This window comes from Tympanuchus pallidicinctus, unplaced genomic scaffold (assembly GCF_026119805.1).
Source record: "Tympanuchus pallidicinctus isolate F22 unplaced genomic scaffold, pur_lepc_1.0 scaffold42, whole genome shotgun sequence".
NCBI classification, from domain to species: Eukaryota; Metazoa; Chordata; class Aves; order Galliformes; family Phasianidae; genus Tympanuchus; species Tympanuchus pallidicinctus.
In genome coordinates this window covers 1,128,315-1,154,469 of record NW_026294761.1, presented here as the reverse complement: position 1 = coordinate 1,154,469, position 26,155 = coordinate 1,128,315, and the positions used below count along the sequence as shown (strand labels likewise).

The 26,155-nt window shown below is 47.3% G+C and overlaps 2 protein-coding genes across 5 annotated transcripts in view; both read right to left on the bottom strand.

Annotated features, from left to right (window-relative positions):
* The window catches only part of LOXL2 (lysyl oxidase like 2), a 41,214-nt gene extending 29,628 nt beyond the window's left edge, over positions 1-11,586 (bottom strand). For both annotated transcript variants that reach the window (XR_008210762.1, XM_052701953.1), the window contains exons 1-3: positions 11,435-11,586; positions 4,708-5,125; positions 2,652-2,827 (exon numbers count right to left, since the gene is read on the bottom strand). Coding sequence is in view for 1 of the 2 variants with exons in the window: in XM_052701953.1 (XP_052557913.1) it covers positions 2,652-2,827; positions 4,708-5,059 (528 nt within the window). In the remaining variant the exon portion in view is untranslated. The remainder of the gene's footprint in view (positions 1-2,651; positions 2,828-4,707; positions 5,126-11,434) is intronic.
* Positions 11,587-16,658: 5,072 nt separating this feature from the next.
* On the bottom strand, positions 16,659-25,103 carry ENTPD4 (ectonucleoside triphosphate diphosphohydrolase 4). 3 transcript variants are annotated; one of them, XM_052701954.1, is made up of 13 exons: positions 25,012-25,103; positions 24,175-24,282; positions 23,697-23,894; positions 23,228-23,433; positions 22,221-22,371; positions 22,031-22,134; positions 21,424-21,483; positions 21,031-21,185; positions 19,662-19,828; positions 19,132-19,456; positions 18,377-18,462; positions 17,980-18,141; positions 16,659-17,756 (listed from the first exon to the last, which is right to left on the bottom strand). In XM_052701954.1, the coding sequence occupies exons 2-13, from the start codon at positions 24,180-24,182 to the stop codon at positions 17,528-17,530; spliced, it is 1,851 nt and encodes a 616-aa protein (XP_052557914.1). In that variant the 5' UTR covers positions 24,183-24,282; positions 25,012-25,103; the 3' UTR covers positions 16,659-17,527. The 3 variants fall into 3 exon arrangements, with proteins under 3 accessions (XP_052557914.1, XP_052557916.1, XP_052557915.1); XM_052701956.1 differs by having other exon boundaries at positions 21,055-21,185; XM_052701955.1 differs by having other exon boundaries at positions 24,968-25,069.
* Between the last annotated feature and the right edge of the window lie 1,052 nt (positions 25,104-26,155).

Below are 26,155 nucleotides of genomic sequence, written 5' to 3'. Positions count from 1 at the left end.
TGCATAGAACTGGGGGAGCAGGAATGGAAAGGCTCAGGAACAGGAAGAGGTGTGATGTAACCCTCCAAGCATGAGCTGCGATGGGAAAAGATCCGGCTGAGCATACATAGACATGTATATATTTAAGCCAAGTGGCTTCTGGTGATGGAAATTTTATCCTATACCACTTATCTACAGCATTTCCAAACTGGGGAATAGAAGCATGCATAACGTCCAATAAAAATAAGCTCTGCTCGAAGGCTCTCGTGTTGCTTTTAAGAGTGTGCAATCCTTCTGCCTGCTGGATTTTAGTGGAAGTGGGGCCAGATTTGAGCAAACATCAGTTTGCACAGCCCCTCCGAGTTGGAGCCGAGTCAGAATGAAGTCAGATGTTGCCTTATAGCTGCTGGCTTTCCCCGTTCAACCTTGGCAGCCCCACAGAAAGTAGCACTAAAGGGCTTGAAGTCAATTTCCAAATGATGAATTTAAGATGAGTGCAATGGCACTTGCTTGGTGATGGGTTGTCTGTGCTGCCCAGAGCACGCATTTCCCAGGAAGGCAGAACAGAAGTGCTGCTCCCACCAATTGCATCAATACATCACCATTATCACACTGCCTTCACCAGTGCAGTAGCTGAGGGCAGAGAGACCTGTCCATAAAAAAAATAAATATCTCAAGTCCTTCACTCCAATCCCATCCTAATGGGGGAAACATCCATTGGGCAAGAGCTGGGCTGCAGCCAGAGGAGCCCAACTGCTCACAGAACGATGACGTTTCCCCCAGTGAATGCATGCTATGACATGCAGAATTCCCAGGCATGCTGGAGAGGGCAAAGACTTTAAGCCTGCGTTCACATCAGCCTTTTGACCTCACTGTTTGGTGGTTTGTGACCCTATGAGTAACCCCTCTCATCGTCTCTGACTCCCAGCAATGCCACAGCAGCTGCTAATGAGATAAAGCAAACACAGAGAAGAGAACGAAAGCTGGAAGGGGGGTGGAAAACCTGAAGCATTTGACAGCTAGCTGTGAGTGAGCTGTGCTTCCACACAGGCATCTGAAAAATTCATAGCACATCACCTTTAGCCTTAATCCTGCAGCATTAAAACCAGCAGAATAAAGAACCCTTCAGCTCTCTGTGACATTAGAGGGATATGAGAAAACTCTCTACCCTCACCAGTGGCTTTGGTCACCAGTGCTCCTCACCCACCTCTGGAATGCAACTCACCCCTTACCATGGTGGTGAACACCTTCACCCATGCCCAGCTTCCCTGGTCATGGAGGATACAACTCACCCAAACCTATTTCTCCTATGGCTTCAGCCACATGAGCTGCTCCAGTCCTGTGATTCATTCTCTTTATCTGACATGAAGCTCAACACCCACACAGCATCAGCACAACCAGTTCTTGGTCACCCCAACGTGTTCTCCTCATTAATCAACCTCCAGTGCTTAGCTAACGGAAAAGCAGAGCCCTCCCCAGCTTTTGTGATTAATACCCAAAGCATCTCAGTGCGATGCAACCTCTGTCTAGACGAAAGCATCCTTTCTTCCAGGCCTCTCTTTGGAGGATTCACTATGGCTTTGGGAAAGCACACATCTGTCAAAGCCATCACTGATGTTCTATGAGCCTCGCTCCCTAAGCAACTGCCTGGGGCCATTGAGATCCTTTTGGAAAGCCTTTCTTCCTCCTCTGTAGCAAAGGGAAGCCAGGTCAAGACAAGTAGAATTTCAGAGCCTTCCACCCGTCAGTGACTGCAAAGCAAAACTAGAACAATTTTGCTGCATGGTGACAAAGAATGCTGCATCCTTTGTTTCAGATGGCAAACGGAGCCAAGATTCAGCCACACGGAAACCACGGTGTGGCATGCGATGCACCCTGGATTCTCTCTCTGCTTAAAATAGGGTTTGACTTTGGTTGGTGGAGAAGTTCTTTTGAGATGTTCTGCACACTGAAACAAGGGAGCAGTTGGCTGAGTCACCACAAATATTTTCCAACCTGAACATTCGAGAGAGCAAACGTTTTTTTTCCTTTGATGAGCTCAGCCCAGCTTCTTTCCAGCCCAGCATTCCCCCCGGGTTATTTCCCCACAGAGTTTTATACTGCAGAAATCTAACAATGCTGGTTGAGCAGTGATTCAGGCATTTCACTCCTGGAGGTGCAACCTCAGCCAAAATCCAGAGCCTTTCCCCCAGTGACCAGCCTACGTTTTCCTCTGCTCATGTTCATTTCATCGCTTCTAGCACTAATCTCCCACTCCCAGAACTATTTCCATAGAATTATCACAGTCACATCATTACTTAGCTAACCAGACCAAAAACCCTTTTGTATTGAAAATCCATTCCTCCCAACCCCATGCTTATAAGCCCTATTTGCTACAAACCCTATCTTCTGTTACACCAAAGACCTCCAGTTTGCTTCCAGTACCCAAAGGGAGCCATGAGGGGAAAGAAAACTCAGCAGTTCGGTGCTATGGGCCAATAAACCCACATGGGTAGAAGCTTATGGGTACAGCAAACATCCTTCTCTCCTGTTTTTTTCTTAGAAATACAATTAAAAAGTCACTGTCAAGCATTTGCTCTCACTACAGGGTGCAGCTCAGATAACCTACAACACATAGCAGACATCTCCAAGGCAGACTCGACCACCATCCTAGAATTTTAAAGCCTATTTACCTCTATTTGGTTGAGCAACGAGTTGTCAAACTTGAAGCCAGGGATTCTCTTCTCACTGCAGACCACCCCCACGTCCTCGGTGTGTTTGCAGTCTGTCACTCCCCAGCCATTGGAGGTGCACGCTGCCAGCGTGGTCTCCTTGCCATTGCAATGGACATTGTCCATCCAAATTTTCCCTGAAGGGAAAAGAAAATCGAAATGAGACTCAGAAAGATGCAGATCCAGACTGTGATAATCAGGGGTTTGGCTGATTGGACCCTGCCCTCTAATCACACCGAATCACCCCCTGTATTTAAGGCTTCTCCTCACATCGTTTCCCAGCAAACCCTCGTTAAATCTCTTCCATGAGAGTGCTCCAAGTTTTGATTAAATGTCCTAACGTTTTAAAGGCAAATTTTTGCAAAAGATTAAACAAACCACCGTTGATTGGAACCTCCTGTTATTTGTGTTATCCTGTTATTCGTGTGCTCCTTGAAAACCAATGACCAGATCCACTTTCCAGACTGCAGCTACAGGTATATTGTATAAAAACAAATCAGGCCCTTCGGAGCTGACCAACAGGTGGACAAAAATCTACAGTTGCCACTCCAAGAACTTGAGGTCATATTTTCCAAGCAAAGAACCAAAGAACCTTCGAGACTCCCCTTTACCAAGTGCTCACGTTCCCTTTGGAAACGTGCTGGGCACATGTTATTCCCCCGTGATTTATCCCCTGAACTCCAAGGAGCAACGACAAACGATTCCCATATTTTTGGGTCCCCAAATCTCTGCTTGTCTGAAGGACGCGGCCTTTGGATGGAAGGGACTGCCCCACCTTCAGAGCCACAAGGAGATTTCCTAAGAGCAGTGGGATCTGCTTCCCTTGGCTTTCCCAGCTTCGTACCAGCAGCCCTGATGCTCAGTTGGATCTGCCAGCCCTCCTCATGCTCCCCAAACATTAGGTCTATTGAGTCCCTTCTGACCTAGGAAGGCACAGTTCTCCCTATGCAGGCTCTCTGGATCAGAATTTACCTACTGAACCAGATGGCAAAGATTTTCTGGCTTGTTTTCCAATGCCATGGACTCTTTTCTCTCTGTCGGAAATCTTCTCCACCCCAAAAGCCAAAATCCACAGCCTGGGACAACATTCCAGGTTTCACGTTTCACTCAAGTCAACCTTAAGGCTTGCTCGCTCCTTAACGGGCAGTTTTATAGGTGTGAGCACTAACGAGCAGTGCTAAGTAACAGACATACAGCACGTTTATCCCTGCTGGAGTGGAAATAATCTGTCTGCGGGTTACATCAACAGTGTGCCAGGCCTTAAAGTTTGGAGAAAGAAACTCCACCGGCCAGTATTTAACTAACGGCGTAGTAAAAGACAATTAAACAAGGCTGCTGAGTTGCATACTCTCGCAGAGCTATTCTACCTCAAGCATTACTATTCTGAGAGTTTATTACTATCTATAAAAAGGAAAGATCCAACTTTCCAAGCTGCAATTGCCCACGCAACCTCCTTGTGCTATTTCAAAGGTCACGATAGAAGCGACATGCAGTTTGGGTTGGGGGTGAACAGCTCTTCCTCACCAGGACCAGCTTGGAGAGTCCCAAAAGATTATTCTAAACACAGTCCTATAGAGGACACAAAGCATACACGTTCCTTTGGGGTTTTGCAGGCTACTCTGCATTGCAGAGTGATGTATGCCTCTCTAGAGAAGACAACAGGAGGAAAGAGAATTGTACGTCATCAAAAAGACAATCTATTTGGAGCCCAAACTGTTCGCAGGGAAAAGAAGAACAGGAGGAAAGAGTGTTCAGAGGTTCTGTTTGACTCACTGCGTGGCAATGGAAGCGTGAACTACATAACTACCTGTAAGTTACATCTGGGGTTGCAGATACCTTTTCAGTAGCCCTGCTGCAGATTTTCTTACCCTCCTCCCCTGCTAGAGCTCACACACCAAGATCAGCTCCTTCAGCTCTTTGTCTGGTCCTACATCTTCAAATCTCGCCATCGAGTCAAGAACTATTAGGGTTAGGGAGACAGCTAAGCAAGATGCTGTAGCTCTGGGGGTCACCTTACCTTCTCCTTTCCCATATTTTGAGCTCGGTAGCCAGGACACTGCCTCCACGTAGCCCAACTCCCTGCAAATCACGTGCGCTGCATGGATGGAGAAGTCATCATCGCACACCGTTCCCCACTCGCCGCTGTAGAACACCTCCACTCGGCCTTCGTTGTGTTTTCTCTTCTGCCCTGCGAGCCGTAGTTGGATTTTGGGAACGTCTGCTGGCCTCTGGGGGGGCTGGTAGACTTGTGGGGGTGGCTCAGGGTACCCGGGGAGGTAGGGCCAGTGTTCGTACTGGGCAAGGCTCAGGGAGACGAAGAACAGCACGATGAAACAGTGGTTATGGTTAAAGCCCAGGAATCCTTCCATGTTCAGTGCTCACAGTGCTCAGAGCCAAAGTGTTGTTTTGCAGCTGCTGGTCAGTGCAGGTAGGTGCTGCGCGGAATGAAAGGAGAGGGTGAGTGAGGCTTGGTGAGGACGTGGATTTCATTCCTCCTGCTTCAGAAGGGGGTAAACCTATGGGAGACACCATACCCAATGACCTGACTTGGTAAGAACCAAAGTCAATTATTTCCCGGGGGGTGGGAGAAGAAAATGAGAAGAAACATGAAAAGCGCTTGCAAATTTAAGTCAAAATGCTCTGGCTGAAGAATATTATTTTCCAGGGCAACATTCTGCAGGTCAAGAATGGCAGCAATGGGATTTTCCTATTCCTCTGCAAATCCAATAGCTCAGTATTTGCGGCACACAGCGACGTGGTTTAGCAGAGATGGATTGATGGTTGGATCTGGTGATCTCAGAGTTCTTACCCAACCTTAATGGTTCTATGATTCAGTGTAAGTGCAAGACACTCAACTAGGGTGGAACTAACCATTATTCCCCGATACTCCCCTTAAAAAAAGAGCACAATCACTTAAACAGTGGAAAAACTGAAGGGGCAGTGAAAGGTATTACAGTGTGGTCAGAAGCAACGCATTGCTATTGAGGTCTATTTTCCTAATTTCATGGTAGAAGACTTATTTCTGCCACTGCACATCATTTCCTCTGCAGAAAATCAATGCAGGTAGCCCTACCTTGCAGAATAGCAATCTCATTTGGCCTTGCCATGTGCTAATGATCTCCAGGGTTTGCTTGCTAAATCAGGGCTGGGGCTCATCCCTCAGCGTAGCAAACTGGCCATTGAAAGTAAGAACCAGCAACTTTTGGCTCATTAGAGGATTTTATCCGGATGCTGGGCAGAGCTTAAAGCCTGGTCATTTTCTGCCCACTTCACACACTCCCCAGCACGCGGAGCGGTCAAGGAGCACACGTGGGGGCTGATGGTTGAATAGCTTCCAAATGAAGCAATGCCACAGTGCAGTGGGAAAAAGCTCCCCAGCCCTTAAAGCTCTGTTATTTCCTGGCAAATACCAAAGAGGAGGGAGAGGGAAAGATTGGGCTCCACAAACAGATGTTGCGATGTAAAACCCTCCGGTGGTTTTGCTGGGGCTCAGCTATCCCCAAAAAGGGACCAGCATGACAGCAGCCTTCCAAGCTAGAGAGATGTATCAGAAATCCCAGGGGACAAGCCTGAGATTCAGAATGCAGTTAAACCTCAGCTTCAGCCTGCTACCTAACCTCAGCCAGCGCTCTGCCTCAGTTTCCCCTTGTGTTCCATAGGGCTGGTAGCAGTGAGAACCCTCTGACATGCTGGGGATGGAAGACATTTCCATAAAAGTCACATGCGTGCAACAAAGGACTTCACTAAAGGAGTTGCATTGGATTTTGGGCAGAAAAGTGAAAAAGCAAAGTGGGGACTACAACAGAGGAGGGGGAATACGGGGCAAACATTTCTAGGACAGTTACAATTTGGTTTCAAGGAGCCAGATATTCTCACAGTGGCTTCACCAGACTGAGATTTGGACGTTTTCAAAGAAATTCTGGCAAGCAGACAAGGTATTTTTCCAATTTCTGCAGGTCAGGAGGTGAGGCTGAGAGGAATGGAAGCAAGCCCTGCCCCGTGTCAGACAGAGAGGAAGGAAATACAGTGCTTTCACAAGGCTGCTCTCCTCCAACAGGAAACAAAGGGGATTTCCCAAAGCAAATGCAGTCGGCAGAGCAGGAGACGTGCTCTGCAAAACCAAAAGGCTCCCGAGCCAATGCACATCAGTGCTGTCAGACATACCCGACTTCAATACCCACCAGCAGGGATTTCAAAAGAAACCTCTTACAATGTGTTTCATGGATGCAGGATGGGCTCCAGCCCAGAGGATAAAGACGTGGGCAGAGCAGTTGTTGTGAACAGGATAACGATTTCCAAGCAACCCCCTTAGATCATAGCACAGAAATAACATATGTTAGTTATAAGTAAAAATACCGGAGGGGGAACGACGAGCCCACAGAGCTGTGAGCCCAATGGTCTTTGGGAAATCTGGTTTTCAGCTCTAATCTTTAAACATCTGTTTTGTCCTACCGTGTTTTTCGCGGCTGTTGTTTCTTGCTACTGAGTAAATAGGATTTAAACAGCCTCAGCGAATGCGAAACAAAAGCTGAGCTGGGTGGAAACCTCTGTTTCATCTCAGTTCCTGGAGAGGGAGAATTCAACACAACCTGAAGCGTCATGATGGCTTTCTCTTAGCAAACAAACATCATCTGTGAGCGTTGGCCTTGTGGTCAAGTCTTGGAGGAAGCTCTCGAGAGATAAAGGCATATTGCCATAATGAAGAGGAGATGCCCAGTTCCCATCTAGGTTACCTTTTGGGAATAGCTCCAGCTCGCAGGGCTGCATCCAATTCAAACCAAAGCTCCTGGGTCGTTTCAATGGAGGACTGCAGCCAAAAGACACAACGGTTTGGGGAAACCATTTGGAGGCAGGATGTAATGGTTACCAGCTGAGCTCCCTGAAGCATTAATTAATTAACACAGAGCCCTGGAAGAAGCCCTATAGGAAGTCACAGCATCGGGAGATCTCACAGTCAGTGGGCAGATTGCTGGTGCAGACTTCATGATTTAATGGGGACCAACGGGCTTCAGTGGGTACCAACATTACTAATATAGATTATAGCAAATTCCACAGGTGCAATGTTCACATTTGGCAAAAACTCATCAGGTCAGCACCCTGGGAGCACTAAGAGCCAACTGCAGGATAACTTGCCTTTGTTTCCCAAAGCTTAGAGGCTTTCAGAGCCGTGCAAAGCTACAAAAACCTGTTTACTGCCGAATTTGAGAAAATCTGGGGAGGATGGATAGGTCCCTTGCTCCATAGAGAAAAGGCTGATGGGAAAAAAAGGTGTTTCAACAACTTTGTATGAATGCAATCCTGAACCTTTGCCAAGGGGAATGATTTGGGGGGCACGCATCTCGTGCTCAGGTCGTGCACCATCCCATCTCCATTGGGATCCTTTGAGACAAGGCCCAAAAGAAGGTACTGGAAAAACAGCCTGAAATCTGCCTTCTCATCTCATTAAATCTGTGCATCTCAGAGGAATTCTCCCCTAAGACCAGAACAGCAGCAATTGCACACGATCCAGGAGACAACACTGCAGTGTGTGCTGGCAGCCACAGCCTGCTTCCCTTCAGGTCGTGTTACCATCCTAAATAGTTGCACATTCAAACATTTGGAGACAAAGCCTTCCCAGTGCTTGCATCGCCCCAGAACTCAAACCTTGCAAACCCAGAGCTCTTGTCCATTCAGGGGCTGAAGAAAAACCATTCAGACTAAGCCATGATGTCAGGAAAAGCAGAATCCTGTTGAAATATCAGAGAGCTGCACACACTGAGCTGCCTAAGAAGAAATCCAGGGTTGGGTTTGCAGGATGTCTGCTCTGCGCTGGTGATTTCCTTTGCTTTAGGGCTCATTCCTCCCCTCAAATCCTCTAACAGCCTCCAGACTCATTAATGACATAATCCTAGAAGTATCTCACTTGGTCTCCCCATTCAGAAGAATCCAAGACAGAGCATTGAAAACTTATTGAATAAAGAAGCCAGGAAAATACTCCAGGTCTCCTGGCTCCTGTACATCAGGCCATAGCAACGTGATGGAGAGTCCTTAAGTTGTAATTTAAGGCTTTGGGGCATGCTCCTGCAAGCTGCTGACTCAGCCCTTTTCAGACCAGCCCTTTTCAGACCAGAGCCCTTCAGCTCTGGTCTGAAGTCTCCAAATGATGGACACACACAGAAGCATGCAGCAATCCCATTTCAAAATTATGTCGAGCTTTTGCTTCTTCAGAGAATTCGCCAGGTGAAACTAATAGGCTCTTCATCTCCCCACATCAAAGCCCTTCTGAGCTGCTAGAATCCCTTTTTCATTTCACCAAATCGTCAGAACAATAGATCAGCTCTGACAGAGCCTGCAACAAACCAGCTTCCCCTCTCGCCTCTGATCCAGCAACAAAAGGAAAGTTTCGAGTGGCTGATTTGGGACTGCAGACCCAGCAACGCTCCGATTTGCACGACATGGAGCATCCATCAGGAGGAAGGGACAACTACACCCTGACCACAGCTCTGGGACACGGCCAGGAGCACTGCACACTGATATCTGGCCACCCCAAATGCTGCTCCCTGCATTTCCAATTTCATACTTCAGTCACACACCCCATAGGAAGCATGGCGATAGGGCAGTAATGGGATTTCCCATTGGGGAAGCAGATCTCCAGCCAACAGGCAACTCGCATTGGCCTCTCCAGTCCTATTAAAGCGAATGGAAACGTCACCACCCACTTCCATAGGAGCTGAGATGTATTATCCCATTGTTCCAAGGGACAGATTGACTGGGATGGCCAGAAAATCATTGCCACTCTTAACCCCAGTCCAAGGGATCCCCAACCTTCACTTAATTGCAACTTGCCCTAAAGCAAAGCAGAACAACATACAGAGAAACTGGCATACATAATCCTGCGACAGTGGGATGGCTTCCTTGGAGATGAGATGCCTCTCTGCTAGGAAAGTCTGAGTACAAAGACACTTCAAAGAGGGGTAGCATAGGGCAATCCAAAAAGCACACTGAAAGTGGAAGCTGAATGAACCACTGGAGACATCCCAGCTGTAAGCTACGGTATTTTTAGGTAGAATGCCATGTAGGATTCAAGGCAGAGCCTAGACAAGGGTAAGGGATCAACCCAAGGTAACATTCTGTGCTTTACATGCACAGGTTCCACCTGCCAGAAGGATGAAAGACTCCCAGCTTTTTGGGGAAATTCTTTCTTTTCCTTCTCTTTTCCCTTTGCCTGGTATCATAAAGTCAAGGTGAACAGAGATGGGAACCACAGCAGCTCTCACAAGGCATCGCAGTGAGCAGAAAGTGCTTTGCAAACCTGCTGGCGGAGATCTGCTGCATGGGCCCACCCCTGAAGCTGCCATCTCTGAGAAAGGACACCTTTGTGCTCCCGAGCAACACTACTGGTGTTAGGAAACAGATCAGGAGGAAAAAAAAAGGATGAAAGGTTAAAATGAATGTAGAAGACAAATGTAAAGGAAAAAAAAAAAAAAAAAAGAGAGAAGGAATTGGTGGCAAAATCAATGATGTTCAGGGACAATGTATTGAACAAACTACAGAGAACATCACAAGCACTTGGAGGTCCCTGCTTAGCTTACAAAAGGACAGAACTGCCAGCAGAACGCATGGCTGCTCTACTAAGAGGCCAAGGCTTTGTCCCCTTCTGCACCACCACCACTCCTTCCATCTTTACACAAAGGTAAATATGTGGCTTCCCCCTGCGTGCTCCGCATTACAGCAGCTCATCAGACATCTCATTTCATGTCTTCTGACTGCTCTCCACTTCCAACCCAGGAAATTCTACCCCAACGTGTGGTTCGATGCAGATGAAATGAAACTGGCAAGCAGCAGCCCTACAGCAAATTATTTGCAGCCCCTGTTCAGCGCCAGTCTGAAAGCAGCACAGTGTCGCAGTTATGAGCTGATGAGAGATGCTAACCAGGTTTCCTACTATTGTTCCCAGACAGATAAAGTGGGGTCTTTCTGCATAGCGTGCTACCTTGCATTGGGTTTTAAACCTCTCTCACCCTCCCACAGTAACGTCTTCCTAATTTAAAGAACACAAATTTACCTAAAAGAAGGCAAAGTCATTCCAGAAACAGTTTCTCTGCTGCAGTTTTTCAGGTGGATACCACTGCAAATCCTGGAACTTTGTGATAAAACAGCCTAACGAAGGAAAGCTGCCAGGAGGATGCTTTGCAAATGGCTGTGGATCCCAACCATGACAACAGCAAAGTTTCTTATCTATGGATGTATCTGCTCTGTGCCTCCTGCCAATGGGAAACATCTGCACCAAAGCCTTTTCCACTGAAAGCACAGTATTCAAAGAGGAGAATTCAAACTGCTTGTAGCTGGCAACACGTCGATGGCATCCACAGCAGCTTTAAATCAAGCAGATTGTAAGAACCTCAGAGAAAACACATTGCCTCGACTTGCAGGCAGTTTGCAACACGTCTTTTTTTGCTTCATTAGTGCGCGCCTGTGTGCAAGCAAAGGGGAGAATAACTTGCTCACAACATCTTTGCAAAGCGACGCTGGGTCTGTGTCATCCCTCCCTCACCAAGACTCAGGAGAGAGGAATTAGTGGAATCATATGCCCGATTGCCAGCCCAGCTCGTTAAGGCTAAACGTTGCACACAGTGATGGGAGAGAAGGAAAACAAAGAGGAAAGAGAGGCAAAGTCAAACTTTCAGCACGGGAGGAAAGGTTGGAAAGGTTGAACTCATCAGCTCCTTCCTCCCCGGAGAGGACGGGCGACAGCCCTGCGTTACCTTGGGGTTAGTGGTAGGTCGTGCTGGGGGTGACCTCGGGGCTGAAGTTCTCCCTTTGGGGCTGAGCTGTCCGAGGGTCCCCTCTGCGCCGGGAAATATCCCGCAGCCGGAGGAATACGCTGCAAGGAGCTGCTGCTTCCTGGCAAATTTCACTGGAGTTCGCCAAGCAAACCCCTCCCAAGACCCAACCCCTTCAGCCTCTGCTCATAGCGGGTGATATCATGGGTTGTCCTGTAATCTGAGCGTTGCAACAGGAGGGAAACGGGGGGAAATCCAGGCAGGACTGCAGGGAAGGAGGTGGGATAGGAATCTGAACGGCACATCTTTCAGAACCAACCAGACCCGCACCAAGAGTTACCCCAGAGCCCTCGGTGTCCTGATGCTAAAGGCAATTCTCCATTCATAAACAAAATAAAACGTTCTTCTAATTGTACAAACAACAAGAAAAAACAGCACTCTGCAAATCTGTTTGAGAGAACACCTTGAAATTATATTTTCTGACCCAAGCGCATTCTGATACATCAGCATTTCCCTGCCAATGGAAATGTATTTTCTGCCCAGCTTTGGCCACGTATATTTGAACCTCTGTTTAATGGGATTTCCAAACAAGTCAGCAGAAAGCTGATAGGCACCAAGGTATTCACAAAAGCCAACTTTAGGAGGAATGTCCCCATTAGTTCAGTGTATCCCTTGATGAAATTTAGAATTTTGTGAAGGGCTTGCTAGCAAACCTTTCATTTTGAAAAATGAAAGTGCTTTATCTCCACCTCTGGGCGTATTTCCCATGGTTTAACAGCTAACACTACAAGGACACATCTGCCATCAGACTTACCCCTCTTCCCAGGTTTCCCCATCACTTCCTAAGCACCATTTACCCTTCCTGCTCAGAGCACAGCCCCATTTCTTATCCTAATCTGCATTAGCCTTCATACCCAGCTACTCAGGCACCGATGTGCAGAGCTCCCCGCTCTCTGATGCCACCACTTATTGGGAAAGGATATCTCAGCAAGTCAGGCAGCAGCATCGGAGGAACCTGCAACATGCTGGGAAGAGAAAGGAATCATATCATAGGTTGTCCCCAGTTGGAAGGAGCTCATAAGGGTCATTGAGACCAACTCCTGGAAGCTGGACTGGAATTGAATTGCAGCAATGTAGAATTTAAGCAAGGGATTTGGGCAACATGGAATAAACTGACAACACTGGAGAAGCTCAACCTTGCTTTCAGGAGAATCTCTCCTGTTCCCTGTTTTGTCAGCTCTTTGTGGAACAGATTTGTCCATAACTGAGGGCTCCTGGGATCACAGCATGGCTTGGGTTGGAAGGGACGTCAAAGACTCAACCCAACATAAGAACAGAACATCACTGTTCCATCACTTACTGGTATGGCAGGCTCTGAGATGACACCCACCAAGAAAAATTGACAACATGAGCAGGGAGATGCCAACCACATTCCTGTGAGTTGGCAGGGCAGCCCTCCAATGTCATTGTTAATATTATGGGGTTGGACTTGCTCTCCAAAGGTCCAGTGCAACTCCTTATAATTCTACAAGTAAGAAGAGGGTAATTGGCTTTCTTGGTACAACTCATGGAGAATATCAAGATGTCAAATTAGGAAACCACTCAGAGCTTTGCTCTTCTACCCAAAGAAGCCAACAGCAACTGCTGATGGGGATGATCCGTAATGCATTGGTTTTCCTGTAGCAAAAATTCTGCAAATTACCATCAGCAGAGCACAACCTGATGGGTCAAAACCCAGGGACACCGGGAGCAAAATGCTTCACAGCAGAAGCTGCACCAAATGGAGCTGTTTCAGAGCAGCAGGAAGCTGAAAGAAGTTCGGTCAGAGGAAGGAATGTGTGAGCGTCTGCTGATCGGGGCATGGAGAAACATGACAGCCTGCAGGAGGAATGCTCTCTGGATGCCCGGGTCGGGTAAGGATACAAGCAGCAAATGCCATGCAGGCTTCCAGCTGATGGAAGTGCCTGTGGGTTGCATAAAGCAAAGCATTCGGCAGGAATTCAGCAAAGCTTTTGAGCCGGATTCGGGGAAATCTGCTGCCCCCTTCATACTGCAGCAGGTTAAGACCAGAAGAGCACTCAGCAAAAAGCTGAGAAACAAAATAGGAAACCTCTCAAAATCATGGACTATGGGTGTAAACGCTGCTTAGACTGGGCTTGCATCATCTGATCACATAAACAGAAAATGAAGGAAACCGTTCAGGGTTTTCAGCTGGAAGGGACACACGAGGATCAGCAATTCCAAATCCTGGCTCTCTTTTAGAAGAATCTCTTCCTAAAACCCACGCACAACAAATTTCAGGGCCACATCCTCAGCCTCAGCACTTCCTTCTGTACCTGCCTGCAATGCACACCTTGCCATAAGGACAAGTCAGGGCTGGATTTGACCAAGCAGTCACAGTCATGGTCCATGCTTCCAAAAAATTAGGCATGCGCTATTAGGTTCTATAATCTCCCCTAATTGTTAGTTCTTTTTAAAAGGGAAGGCTCATTACCTCCACAAGCCTCATGCTTTCACCCTGTAGACTCTCTGGAGCCATTGGTCCAAATCTCACCTAGGTCAACTCAACCTTCTAAACACACGGAGTGATAATTGAGGAACCAAAGGACCCGATGCTCTGCGAGGTGTTAACGACACGTGGCAGCTCTCACACCCCTTGGCCCTGCTGGAATATTGCTGCCATGTGCAATCGTAGAGGCAAAGCTCTGCTTTTGCACTCACCGGATGGATGATAAACACCAGTGACTGCAGAGAAGTGGGACTGAGCACCTCACAGTGAGGAATAAACCAGTGTAAAGTTTAACCCCTACTGGAATTTCCACGACTTCCCCATGAAACACAACAGTTGTATTTCTGTAGCAAGCACAGGAGCTCAGAAAGGACACTGTAGCTCAGTGCTTACATGACAGCTGCTGTTTTGCTATTGGAACAACAGAGCATCACATCCACAGAGAAAACACATGCATCTTCCTTGCATTTCTATCCTTCACCTTTCAAGGTGGGGAGAGAGATCAGTTGACACTGAAATTCCTAACTGGAATAGAAGCTGCTGGTTTTCTTGGACCAAGGAAGACTCAAGCACAAGGCACTCGGCAAGCACTCTCTATTTTCCTGATTGATCTTAATTGCTTTTGAGCATGATTCAAGGATTCAGCTGCCGAAATCCAGCTTTCCCCAAGCAAAATGCTTCCCCAGTATGGATAGAGGAGAGTGTAAAGAGTTTTATGTTCTTTTAGTGACAAAACGAGGGTGAGAAGTTGACTCAAGGCAGTGACAGCATGGTGGGAAAGCAGCAAGAGCTGAGCCCACACATGCAGCAAAACGACACCTGCAAGACAAACCCAGGAAGGTGGGATGCACTTTGTCATCTTACCCTGGGGGATGGCAGAGGTCCTCGAGCTTCCATCCCTTCCCAATAGATGGCAAGAGTCCCCCTGCTAAGAGCAGGGCACACATTTCTGTGTCTAGGGGTCAAGGGCCACAGAAGGGATTGCTGGCCCCAAGGAGCCCTGAGCAGGCAGAACTCATCTGCCATCCTCCTGCTGAAGGATTCATTTAGTTGTGACTGAGAACGCTGCATCCAGAAGGGAAGAGGAACTGAAATGAACAGAATAAGGCTGTTAAGAGAGCAAACAGGGCAAGGATGCTCAGGAACGCAATATCCTGGTCCTCACCATCCCTGTGCAAATGCAGCAGCTCCCTCCTCGTCCTTAAAAAGCATTCCAAAGATCTTCAAACTCAGGTTAGAAAGTCATTGTCATCCTCCCATTCTTAAAAGAGAGAGAGAATGACCTGAAAAACAGCTATAAGGATCCAGTCCCCTGAATGCTACACACATAGAGGCTAATGCCCAGGGAGAGGGACGCAGCAAAGCCCTCACGAGGCTCATTTCAGCTTTCAATGAGCTTCATGCGTTATTTGGTAGCAACAATGGCAGAAACAATGGGAGAAGAACAAGGTGCCCGTGATCAGGCTGCCATCAAGTCACTGCTGTTGGCTGTCCCCTCTGCAGAGGCACAGAAAACCTTTTTGTTTCCTCACTGAAGGAGCTGTGAGCCTCTTCTCCCCCTTACCCTCCTCACCCCAGGCTCTCCATCTCTCTTTCCTGGGCGTATTTTTGTCTCTAAAACACTTCTTCCATTAGGGGCCCTCTTTGGATGTATGCCATACATGAAAAACACAGCAACAAGATGATGAGTGATGCATTTAAGAGGCTGCAAGGCCAAAACCTGCAGCATCACGCTCCTGCCCATTCCAGGTCACTGGGGAAGGTCAAAGAGCAGCGCCCTCGCTTCTCCCCTGTGCTTTTCTGCATTCTTACCAGCCCCAAACGCACCTGGAGAAAGGACAAGGTGAATGGGAGAAGCAGGAGAAAGAAAGCAGTCAATGCAGAACCAGACACAAACAGATAAACATCACCGTTGTGCATGGAAACCTGAGCCCAGCAACAGGAACGGAGTGAGAACAGGTATTTCTAAGGCTCTTCAAGGACCCATGTTTCCTCTTGCTTGTTGCTTAATGCAGCCTCTTTGGAGCAAGCTTGGCCAGGAGCAGGATGGGAAGGATTCCTCTTTTATCCAAAGTAGTTTGGAGCTGCAGAATCAAGTGGTTTTTGGTCGATCTGCACCTCCTCCCTCTTGCTTGCTGGGCCTTAAGCTCTGAAACAATTAAAAGCACCCCCACACCCACCTGGATGTCACCATGTCACACTCTGATTCTTCCTCTCCACCTTAACGTTAACCCTTTCACACTGACCCTTGTCCAAATGGGGGCTGCATTATCTGAGCATGCAATTAGAAGCTCTGTGCTCAGTTTTAGGCATCTCAGAAGCAGGAAGCACAAGCTCTGCAACAAGCAGCAGCGTCAGTTTTCTGATAAGAATTATCAGCCTGAGTGAAAAAAAAAGGTTGTATCACAGCTTCAATGTCAGAACTGAGAGTGAATGCAGCTCCACCCTACGGTTTTTGCAGTCAAGGCACCAAAAGGAAACAGTCACACAGTTCAAAGCATGGAGATGTTCAGAGGAAAAAACTGCACCTTAAGCTTAACAAAATGCAATCAACATCCCCACCTCCTTCAGTACTGAGCGCAGCATCTCGTCTGTCTGCAGTTCCACACCTGCTAAAAGAAGACAACATTGCCAGCTGGGCACAGGCAGCAGGGACAGAAGTGATTTACAGTGAATAAAATGCCCATACACCAGGAGTTCGTATAAATCCCACTTTTAATCATGGACAAATTTACTTTCAAGTAAAATTAACAGCTTTAAATAAAATATAAATTAACAATTCAGAGTACTTAAAAATAAGAGACATTGTGCATGTCTACTCTAGCAGAAACAAAAGCTGAGGCATGTTCCAGTTCTTTCCACCATACTGGAGTTTGAGGGCAATCAATGGATGACTACGAAAGAGAAAGAAAGGATTAAAAAGTAGTGACTTGTGCCACTATGCAGATACAGCTTCCAAGATAAAAGGGGAGACCGTCACATATAAAACAGCTGAAAGAAGCTTTTGGAAGCACAGCATTGGGTGCAATAGATTTTTTCCTTCTCCATCACAGTATTTACTACAGAATACAAAATTGGAAAAGCTGATCTGAGAGATTGTTTCCTTGCTGCTTTTGAAAACCCTGCACTTCCTTTCCTTTGACTGAGGAGACTCAGCAATGAGAAACCTAGCAATATGAGGCCTGGAATTTGGAAAAGCAAATAAAACTCATTCATCCTGACTAGCAGAACTTCACAGTCTCACCCACAGGATGAGAATTCACGCTCTCTCTCACCATACACAGCTTAAGCTGCTGCTACACACTTACTGACAGTCTTTTCTCACCCCGTTACACACCAAAGTGCATGGATTAAAAAAATAAGGAATTTTTGGCAGATATTATTTCACCAGACGAAGACAAACCAACTCCACTTCCCTGCATTTCCAAAACCGAGCTGAATCCCACACTCTGGGCAATTTGCTTCCTCGATGACTCAAAGGGGAAAAAAGAAGAAAAAAGAGAAACCCTGAGGCAAAAATGGCTTTTTGTGTAGGAAGTCCAAGAGTTGTGCTCCATCACAGCCTCTCACAAGGCTGCAGAGATCTTCTGTGGTGGGAGGCCCTCCTCCATCCAGAGGGAAGGAGACGAGCTGTTACGCAGCATTCGCCTGTGGATCCGCCTGAGCCTCAGCAGGTAAAGCAGGATGGAGAGCAGCACGATCAGAAAGCAGACAAAAAACAAATAGTGATTGTAAACGAAGGAGAAGCTCCTCCAATGGGAGTGACTTCCACGGAAGTTTTCCTGCTGGATGTCTCTGAAAGGAAACAGGGAGATAAAGCACAAGTCACCAATCAAGCCTTGCCTCCAAACCAAAGCAAATCAAACAGGGCCCATTTTAGTCAGCAGGGCTTTACCAAGCGTTAGCTGAGCTTCTAGAAACACATCCTCAGGTTGTGCGTGCTCACCAGAAGCAGCACCTTGTCTCCCTCTAACTTCCACCCAAGAACTGCCCAGACATTGCAGAAAACCAGCAGCACCTTAAAGGTAAGAACCGTGTTCGGTACAGAATGGCTCCCAGTGTCCACTGCACCTCCTTGTCATACACCTGCAGAGCAGTTTTCAAATTGCTGTAGCTCGCAGGAAAAGAGAAGCCACTGTGAAATACCTCATATACCCAGGCAGACTTAAAACACTGGTACCTATAAGAAAGAAAAGTGGCATATCGTCAGGCATTCCATTCCTCAGCAGCTACAGAGTCCAAAAGGGCTGAGGAGCACATTTAGACACAGGAACAGCAGTTAACTTTTACGGCTGATGCAATATTTCAGGTTATATTCACACTTGCAGTGATTTCACTAAATGGACCGTTTGGACGTGACCTCCCTCCTGGCAACCCTGCATGAATGGATTTGCTGTACAAACACAAATACTTACTTCAGTCTGTGGAGATCAGCATGTGATGCATAAAGACCACGGTCAAAACGTTCCCGCAGGACAGACCACTTAGTGGCACAATAATCCTTGAAGAAAGAAGAAAGAAAAACAACAAACCAAGACTTCAACATGCTTCTGCCCTGAAGAAAAGAAATGCCACCAGGTGAGATGCTCTGTAAATACCAAAGCTGCATGCAACAGCATCCCTTGCACTGCCACCAAGTCTGACCACGTTTTTCACTCTATTCTGTGTACAGCCATCTTGATCCTTACTTAACATTTGTAATTAAACTAATTGTTTTATTAAATTCTTCAGTCATACACCTGAAGATGAAACCTGTTCTTATGGCACTGCCAAAGCAGGCCATCGTACTCCTATAGGACACACTGCAGCATGACTGTCCCCAGTGAATTGTTAGGAGTCACACCTGTGAAACTGGCACAAGACACAGAAAGTAATGGGAAAACAAAATTGGTTCTTCTATGCCATAACCCCAAGAGAACCAAGGGGTGGACTTCTCCAGCATCAATCCTTTTCTGCATCACTTCTTCTAGAGTGTATTTTACTACTGTGCTTTAAAGCAGTATTTTAAAAGAACACCCAGTGAGGAAAAGAGATGCCTTGTGACAGGGATCACAGGATAAAAAGATTGGGATCCTGGAAGGAAGAGTTTTGCTGCAAGATTTTCAGCATGAAGCGCTTTTGTAGAGCAGCTGCTCCAAACTACAAAGAGTTTCTCTGGAGAACACTTTACCTTTGCAGCCTTGATAAATTTAGCAGCATTGTAATCCCCTCCCATGCGCAACACGTCCTCCGTGCTGTAATAGAACTCTGAGAAACCATAGAATTCACTGTTCTGAAAGTGCACAGCAGGCTGGTAGACACCATTAAGGGAGGTCTGAGTTTCATTGGTCTTATTCATGAAGGGCTGGATGAGCTCACGACACAGATTGAAGTCTCCTGTTCCCCTCAAATACATGGTCTGTCCGTTCTGATGGATCTCATCCTGAGCATCCACGGGCAGGCAGGGATCCAGGTATGGGGAATCTGAAGTCATGCCAGTCTGTCTGCCCAGCAGTCTGATGAAGGAAAGCAACAGCTTAAGATCAGAAACATCAAGCTCTGAGATGTGCAAGCACCAAAACAAGATATCCTTACTTAAAGGAACTCCAACAGCACACGCGGCACGCTGTATAAACTAAGCTTTACATCAAGACATTTGACTAAACACACTGAAGTCAGGGGTTACAGAAGCTGCATCTCCAAGCAATTAAAGCCATTTACCCATTTTTGAGCACTGTACTGGAAAACACACTGTTTTCATATCTCTGGCGTGCTGCGTTGCCTCCAAAGCCAAGGAACGTTGCAACATAGACTCTGTAGATGTGCTCAGTTTGATGAGCATCACAGCCCAGGTTGAATTCTGCAAGCAAGTTTTTGGCAACTTCCTCCTGTCAGAGCACAAGCAGTAAAGTTAAACACGAACAACACGAAGCAGAACTTGAAGATGAGCACTTTGAAACAGAAGATGCCTTTGACAACGTTGAACGCCACTCCTTATGCATCTATTTGCTTTTCACAAGCCCACGTTGCTTTCTACTTGTTAGAGCAAAGCACACTGCTCTCAAAGCACCGCGTTGGATGCCACTGGTACTTAAGGAAGTGCATGGGAGCTGCTACCAATGACACTGCAGTGATTTTTCCTCTGGGAAAAGATGAGAAGCAGCAGTCAGACTTTAAGCACTGCTGTCAGTTGTCGCCCGTTCTCTGGTTAGGAATCTGGAGAGGTTTCACATCAGAACCTCCCTTCTATTGGTCTGCATTCAGATAAAGCCACACAGCCATCAGCCTCAGTTGCCTGCGACTCTTCCCATCTCAGTGTGATCTGAATGCCCGTGCTTTTGTTTAGCTGTACACCTGCAATGTGTACAGCTGTAATTTCACAGGAAGAGTGTAAACAGCCATCTCTCTCATTACAGCAGTGCACTGAGAGCCACACCACTCCGTTTTTACACTATTCTGGCTTCAGATGATTTCTCAGTTAAGTTAATGGGAGGTCATCCAATTCTAAAGCTTTAGGCACCACTCTAGAGCTCAGTGGAATGCAATCAGAGCAAGTCACATTCGTTTTAAGCCTCCCATCAAAGGAATTTGTATCCTATAACCCCTAACAGATGAACTGTGATGAAGATGTAGGTGATATTTCAAACTGAACTGTTGTCCCCATGTCCTGTTAACTCAGTTCCTAGCAATCCAACTTCTGAGGGAAAAAAAAGAAACAACCCACACCTTATACAGGATCTTGGAAAATAACTATAAACATTCTGCCTCTAAACTACAAAAGCCTCTCAGTACCACACAGATTTAAAAGTTGCACAAGCACACATGCACACATGCACAGAGAAAGAAAGCAGACCCACTGAAAAGTTAGTGACAAGTAGTGCTAATTGAAATCAACTTTTTGAATGAAGAAATACAATGAAGTGCTTAGCTGATGAAGGGCTGGTATTTGCCATCTTCTCTTGCCTTTGGCTTGGGTGTGATGGAATGAAGGATAAGACTCAAAACAAAGAAAACGAGGGGGAAAAAAAAAAAAAGGAATATGCATTAAAATAAACCAAAATGAAAAGAAGGAAGTTGCACAGATAATAACCTGCTGTGAAGAGGCAAAGCTTACAGTTTTAGGGACTTCGTACGCTATCTGGGTCGACACTCCACCCATGTCAAGAATACCCACAGTCCTCTTACGGAAAATAGCTTCTTTGTTTTCACTGCCTGGGATGTGCACCTCCACAATCGCTTCATCCTCTGGAGAAAACAAGCAGAAGCCATTGGGAAATGCAGTCAGAATGGGCAGAATGCAGCTCTACACCACCTCTGTTTAACCTCTGTTTCGTAGCAATGTGGATCAAACTTTCACACACACATCAATCGAGCACCAGCATCTACACATGCACTATGAACTGAGATCTCCACCAAAAATCAGACCATCAGCAGTGATGGCACAGCTTCAATCCTTCCCAAAATCCCATCCACGGCCACTTACCATCATCTGTATGCTCAAATCTGCCAAGAACAAAGTTGATGCCAATCCACGCGTACACTCCTGCGTACATAAGGAATATTCTGAGTTAATACAACATATCACAGCTCACACTATACTGAAACATCAAACATTCCCATCACATTACTCCAGATCTGCTTTTCCAAGTCAAGATTCTACAAAAAATCCTAAGCCACTGTATTGGCAACAAGTTCACGTGTACATTTCAGACCAAAGCAAGCATGTCGACTCCTATGAAGCGATTTTCTGCCTCCAGCAAACTGAGCACAACAAAACACTGCTCCTCTAAAACCACTTTTCCTTGCTCACAAATGCTGTGCCTTATCCTCACCCTTCCCCCCTAAAGCCTAAATGGACTAAAATCACTGCTAAACACAGACAAATTATTGTCACTGCTAATTAGGAAACATTTAGAGAAGCCAGGAGATCACAGCAGATGATCATCTCCGCACTCCATCTGTTGCCATTGAGGAATAATCTCTCACATCCAAACCAGGATTTTAAAAGGCATTAAATAACTTTAAACAGCTCCCAGATCGTAGCACAAAAGGTTATGAAGGTTGTGATTGTTTCCCCAACACAAACCTACCTTCCTGTTTCCCTGAAATAACTTCTGCGTGTGAGTCCGAAAACAGAAAATCAAAATGCACGGGGATATCAGTGACCAAATCTTCAAGTATTGCCTTCTGCTGGCTGCAAAATCACAGTTTGAGCGGTTAAAAACAGGCAGAGACACCAGGCCTGCTGATCTGAATGCAGAAATTAAGAGAGCCACTGACCTTTCTGGCAGAATCCTCATTCCTGCAGTACACAGAATATAAAGAGGAGTCTCTTTGTGCTTTGCACGGGGCACATGTTCAGCAGCAAAGCGTAGAAGTGGGAAAATGTAATCGCTGACCTTCTCAGGAGTGTTAGCAAACTCTGAGATGCCTGGTGAAACAGAGAAACATGAGAGTGAAGCAATTCGGGCTTTGGGATTTCCTGCTGGGAGAACTGACACACAGAGCAGGAATAAGCAGCCCAAAGTCAGGAATTCAACTAAGGAAATTAGAAATGAATAAATAACGCTAATATTTGGAGAAATAATTACGTGTTCAGCAAAAATCCATCACTGTAATGCTATAATGTGATGGAGAGTAATAATAGTGGGGTGGCAAAAGTCCTAGACTGCAACCAATGAGGAGAAGCCCAAATGCAGCAGCCATGGATGCAGAAACAAAGAAAAAAAAGTCTGCTTACCTTTGGAAGGCCTCAGGTACACATGGATCCCCATAGAGATGCCCTCACCTCCACTGCCAACCCTTAAATGAGGGCTGGGAAAGGGTGGATCCTGGCTCCAGCCCTTCAGGTCTGTCAGTGCATTGCACTGCATGCACCTGAGCTCCCCTGGGTTGGCCCTGCCTTCCCACCAGGTGCTCCATCACTGCTTCAAGCCAGGACTTAGCATTTCTGCTATAATCATCTATTTAAATTGGTTCAAGTAGCTTTACAGAAAGCAGATTATTCATTCCCTAAATAAACAGAACCAAGTTAACCAACAACCGAACCAGCCGTTATCTTAGCACAGAATTCTCTCCTTCCTGCCCACTGGTGTCACATTCCAAGCTCCAACAATGAGCAAAGCTCTCTGCAAACAAAACCCAAAGAAATCTGGAGTACCACCACACCAACAACCTCTACATGTCTTCCCCAGATGCTCTAAGTGCTGGTTTGAGAAAAAGCCAAGTTTAGACACACAAGCTATCTAGAAAAAAAATCACACCTCAAGATCATTTATTTCCAGTACCTGGTTTGATTTTCATAACCACCGGTTTTCTGTTTTTGTCCCTCATCTGTTTGATGTCCAGCAGGTCGTGTGGGTTTCCGTTGTGTCTTGGCCAACAATACACAAAAATCCGAGAGCCGCTGCTACCGCAGTCCACAACGATCCCATAGTTCAGATTGGGGTTGTTTGTATCTGTAGCTTCTGTGTCCGTTACCCGAGCAAGATACCTAGAAGAAAACTCAGCACTACCACCTTGCAATGTCCAAGTATCCCTCAACAGACTCAGAACAGTTTCCATCACGAGAAGCAGAGTTATCAGTATTACACCGTCACTGAAGTGCCCATAGAAACTGATAAACTGGAAGCAACTTGGATAAGGAAAGCTTCAAAAACATTTTTCCCCCATTTATTTATTCATATGTTGCACCAATTCATCCTTCACATCAAAACTACTTTTCTTTCCTCCCACCGGAGCCTTTTCAACTCTCACCTGTGGAATCTCTTGTCCCTGGATGCACGCCCATACTTATTGCGGATGACAACCAGCGAGTAGTAAAGCAGAGAGACAGCAGCAGCAAGTATTCCAATCACAACAATCTGACGCAAAGTAGTGTTGAAAATACGTGGACAGCCCATTGGGGAGATGCTGAAGTGCCAAGAAGCAGGAAGCAAACAAGAAACGCCGATCCTGAAAAGCAAACAGGATTCTGTGAGGCTGTGGTCTGCTTTAAAGATGGACTTTATCACCAAAGGGAAGCACGGTGCTTCTGAAACGAGCCAAAGATGAATATATGTTCTATGTAAACATCATTTGCTTTGTTCCAGCTCTGTTTTGTTCACACTGCCTGATAAGTAGTCAAGACCACATTTCCACCTTTGTACTTCGTACTAGGCTCAAGCTGATGAGCAGGTACCCAGGCTTTCCCTCAAACAACATCACAATTTGACAGCTCCTTTGTGATTCTTACCTCCCCATTTTGGGAGGACCAGCAGACGGGAAGCAAGTGTTCCAGAATCAGCCAGTCACATCCAACTGATAAGGAACAACCACTCTCAAAGCCATTGCTCTTCCCCTCCTGAATTAAAGAACGATAAGAGATACATAATAACCCAGACAGCATTACAACAAGCAGCACCAGCATGTTAAACATGCAGTCCCTGCTTGGGGACCCTTCCCCACCATTCTGCATTGCTGAAGCCACAGGTGGAGCACAGGGTGCAGGTTTGAGCTCTCCAGAACAAGACACAGCGTTGCACATGCAGGGCCACAGAGAAGCATCTCTAACACAAGCAGGGCTGAAAGCTAAGAAAGTTTTGTCTGGGGAGATGACAGCCCTCACCAACACATACAAACACACAATAGGAGGAGGAGGAGATGAAGAAGAAGGAAGCAGGGCTGCCCTCAGATGTGCTTGGAGAGGGCAGCAGGCAGGCAGCAGGCAGGCAGCAGGCAGGCAGCAGGCAGGCAGCAGGCAGGCAGCAGGCAGGCAGCAGGCAGGCAGCAGGCAGGCAGCAGGCAGGCAGCAGGCAGGCAGCAGGCAGGCAGCAGGCAGGCAGCAGGCAGGCAGCAGGCAGGCAGCAGGCAGGCAGCAGGCAGCTCCCTCCTTCGCCTACAGCCCCAGCGGCGGGAAGGCCACAAGGCCCGGCCCACTCTCTCCTTCCAAGCCCGCTCCCCAAAAAACCGCACCCCCAGAAGCTGAAGCCCCTCCCCAAGCACAGCAGCGGTTCCTCCACCCTCGCCTGCCCCGTTCTCGCCCTCACCACCCGGCCTGGGCCGCCCCACGCCGCAGCGCAGCGCTCCGCACCTCCAACCGCGCCGCTACCCCGCCGCATAGCAACCGGGCAGCGCGTCGCTTCCGGGTGCGCGGCCGGATGTGACGCAATGACGCACACACGTAGCGCGGATAATCGAGGGGGCGGGCTGGGAAGGGATTCCCCGGGGGGCGTGGCCATAATAGGGGGGGCGTGAGTAAAGGTGGTGGGGGCGTGGCTTGGCGCGCGGTTGGCGCCAATTCAGAGCCCGGGGGGCCGCTCATCGCGATTAAATCGCAGAGCGGCTGATGGATGAGCGGATAAAACGTGGAGACCTGTAGATCTGCAGGGGAAACGTGCAACTACGTGTCGGCTGTAACGCGTATCAATATTTGTAATGCAAATAATCCATAACGCCGGTGTGGATCCAGCAAGAAACCGAGATTTGCCTTTGAGCATTCCTCTGTGTTTGGGGGCTTGTTGTCATCGCCCGTCCCGAAACCGAGCTTTGCCAAAGAGGTGGAAAATGATTCCCCAAAGTGCGTTTGGATGAGAGCAGAGCGGTGCGGGGCTCTGCCACGGAGCGGCGGTAGCGCGTTCCGGAGCGCTGCAAAGATGGGACGCACCGGGGCTGCAGCAATAGCAGCCCCGGGCCGAGCTTTGCACGCCTGCTTTTGCACGTTGGATCGTGCATGTTGGGTTCTGCCAGGTTCTGCACGCAGTGTTTTGCACAGCGGCTTTGCGTGCTGGCTTTTGCAGACCGGGTTTTTGCACACCAGTTTTGCACGCTGGGTTTTGCGTGTTGGCATTGGATGTTTGCACACCAGGCTTTGCACACCAGGTCTACATGCTGAGTTTTGCACACCAGATTTTGCACACAAGTCTGGCACAGCAGTTTCGTGCACCATTTTTTACCTTCCAGTAACCAAGTTGGGGTTGGGGCTCTGCTTTCCATCTGGACTCACCACGCTTTGCCACTTTGTGATGCAATGAGAGCAAAGCTGTTCATCTCGATGTGATCATCCCCATTAGCTGCAGCGCTGTAATTAACTAATCATAGAAGCAATGCAGACAGAGTCCTTCTGTCCACCTCCTGCATGCAGATATGCTGCATCACAGCTCCAGCAACACCTTGCACTGGGTGCAACGAGCCCTGGGAGCACTGCAGCCATGCAGTGGGTGCACAGCTCTGCAGGA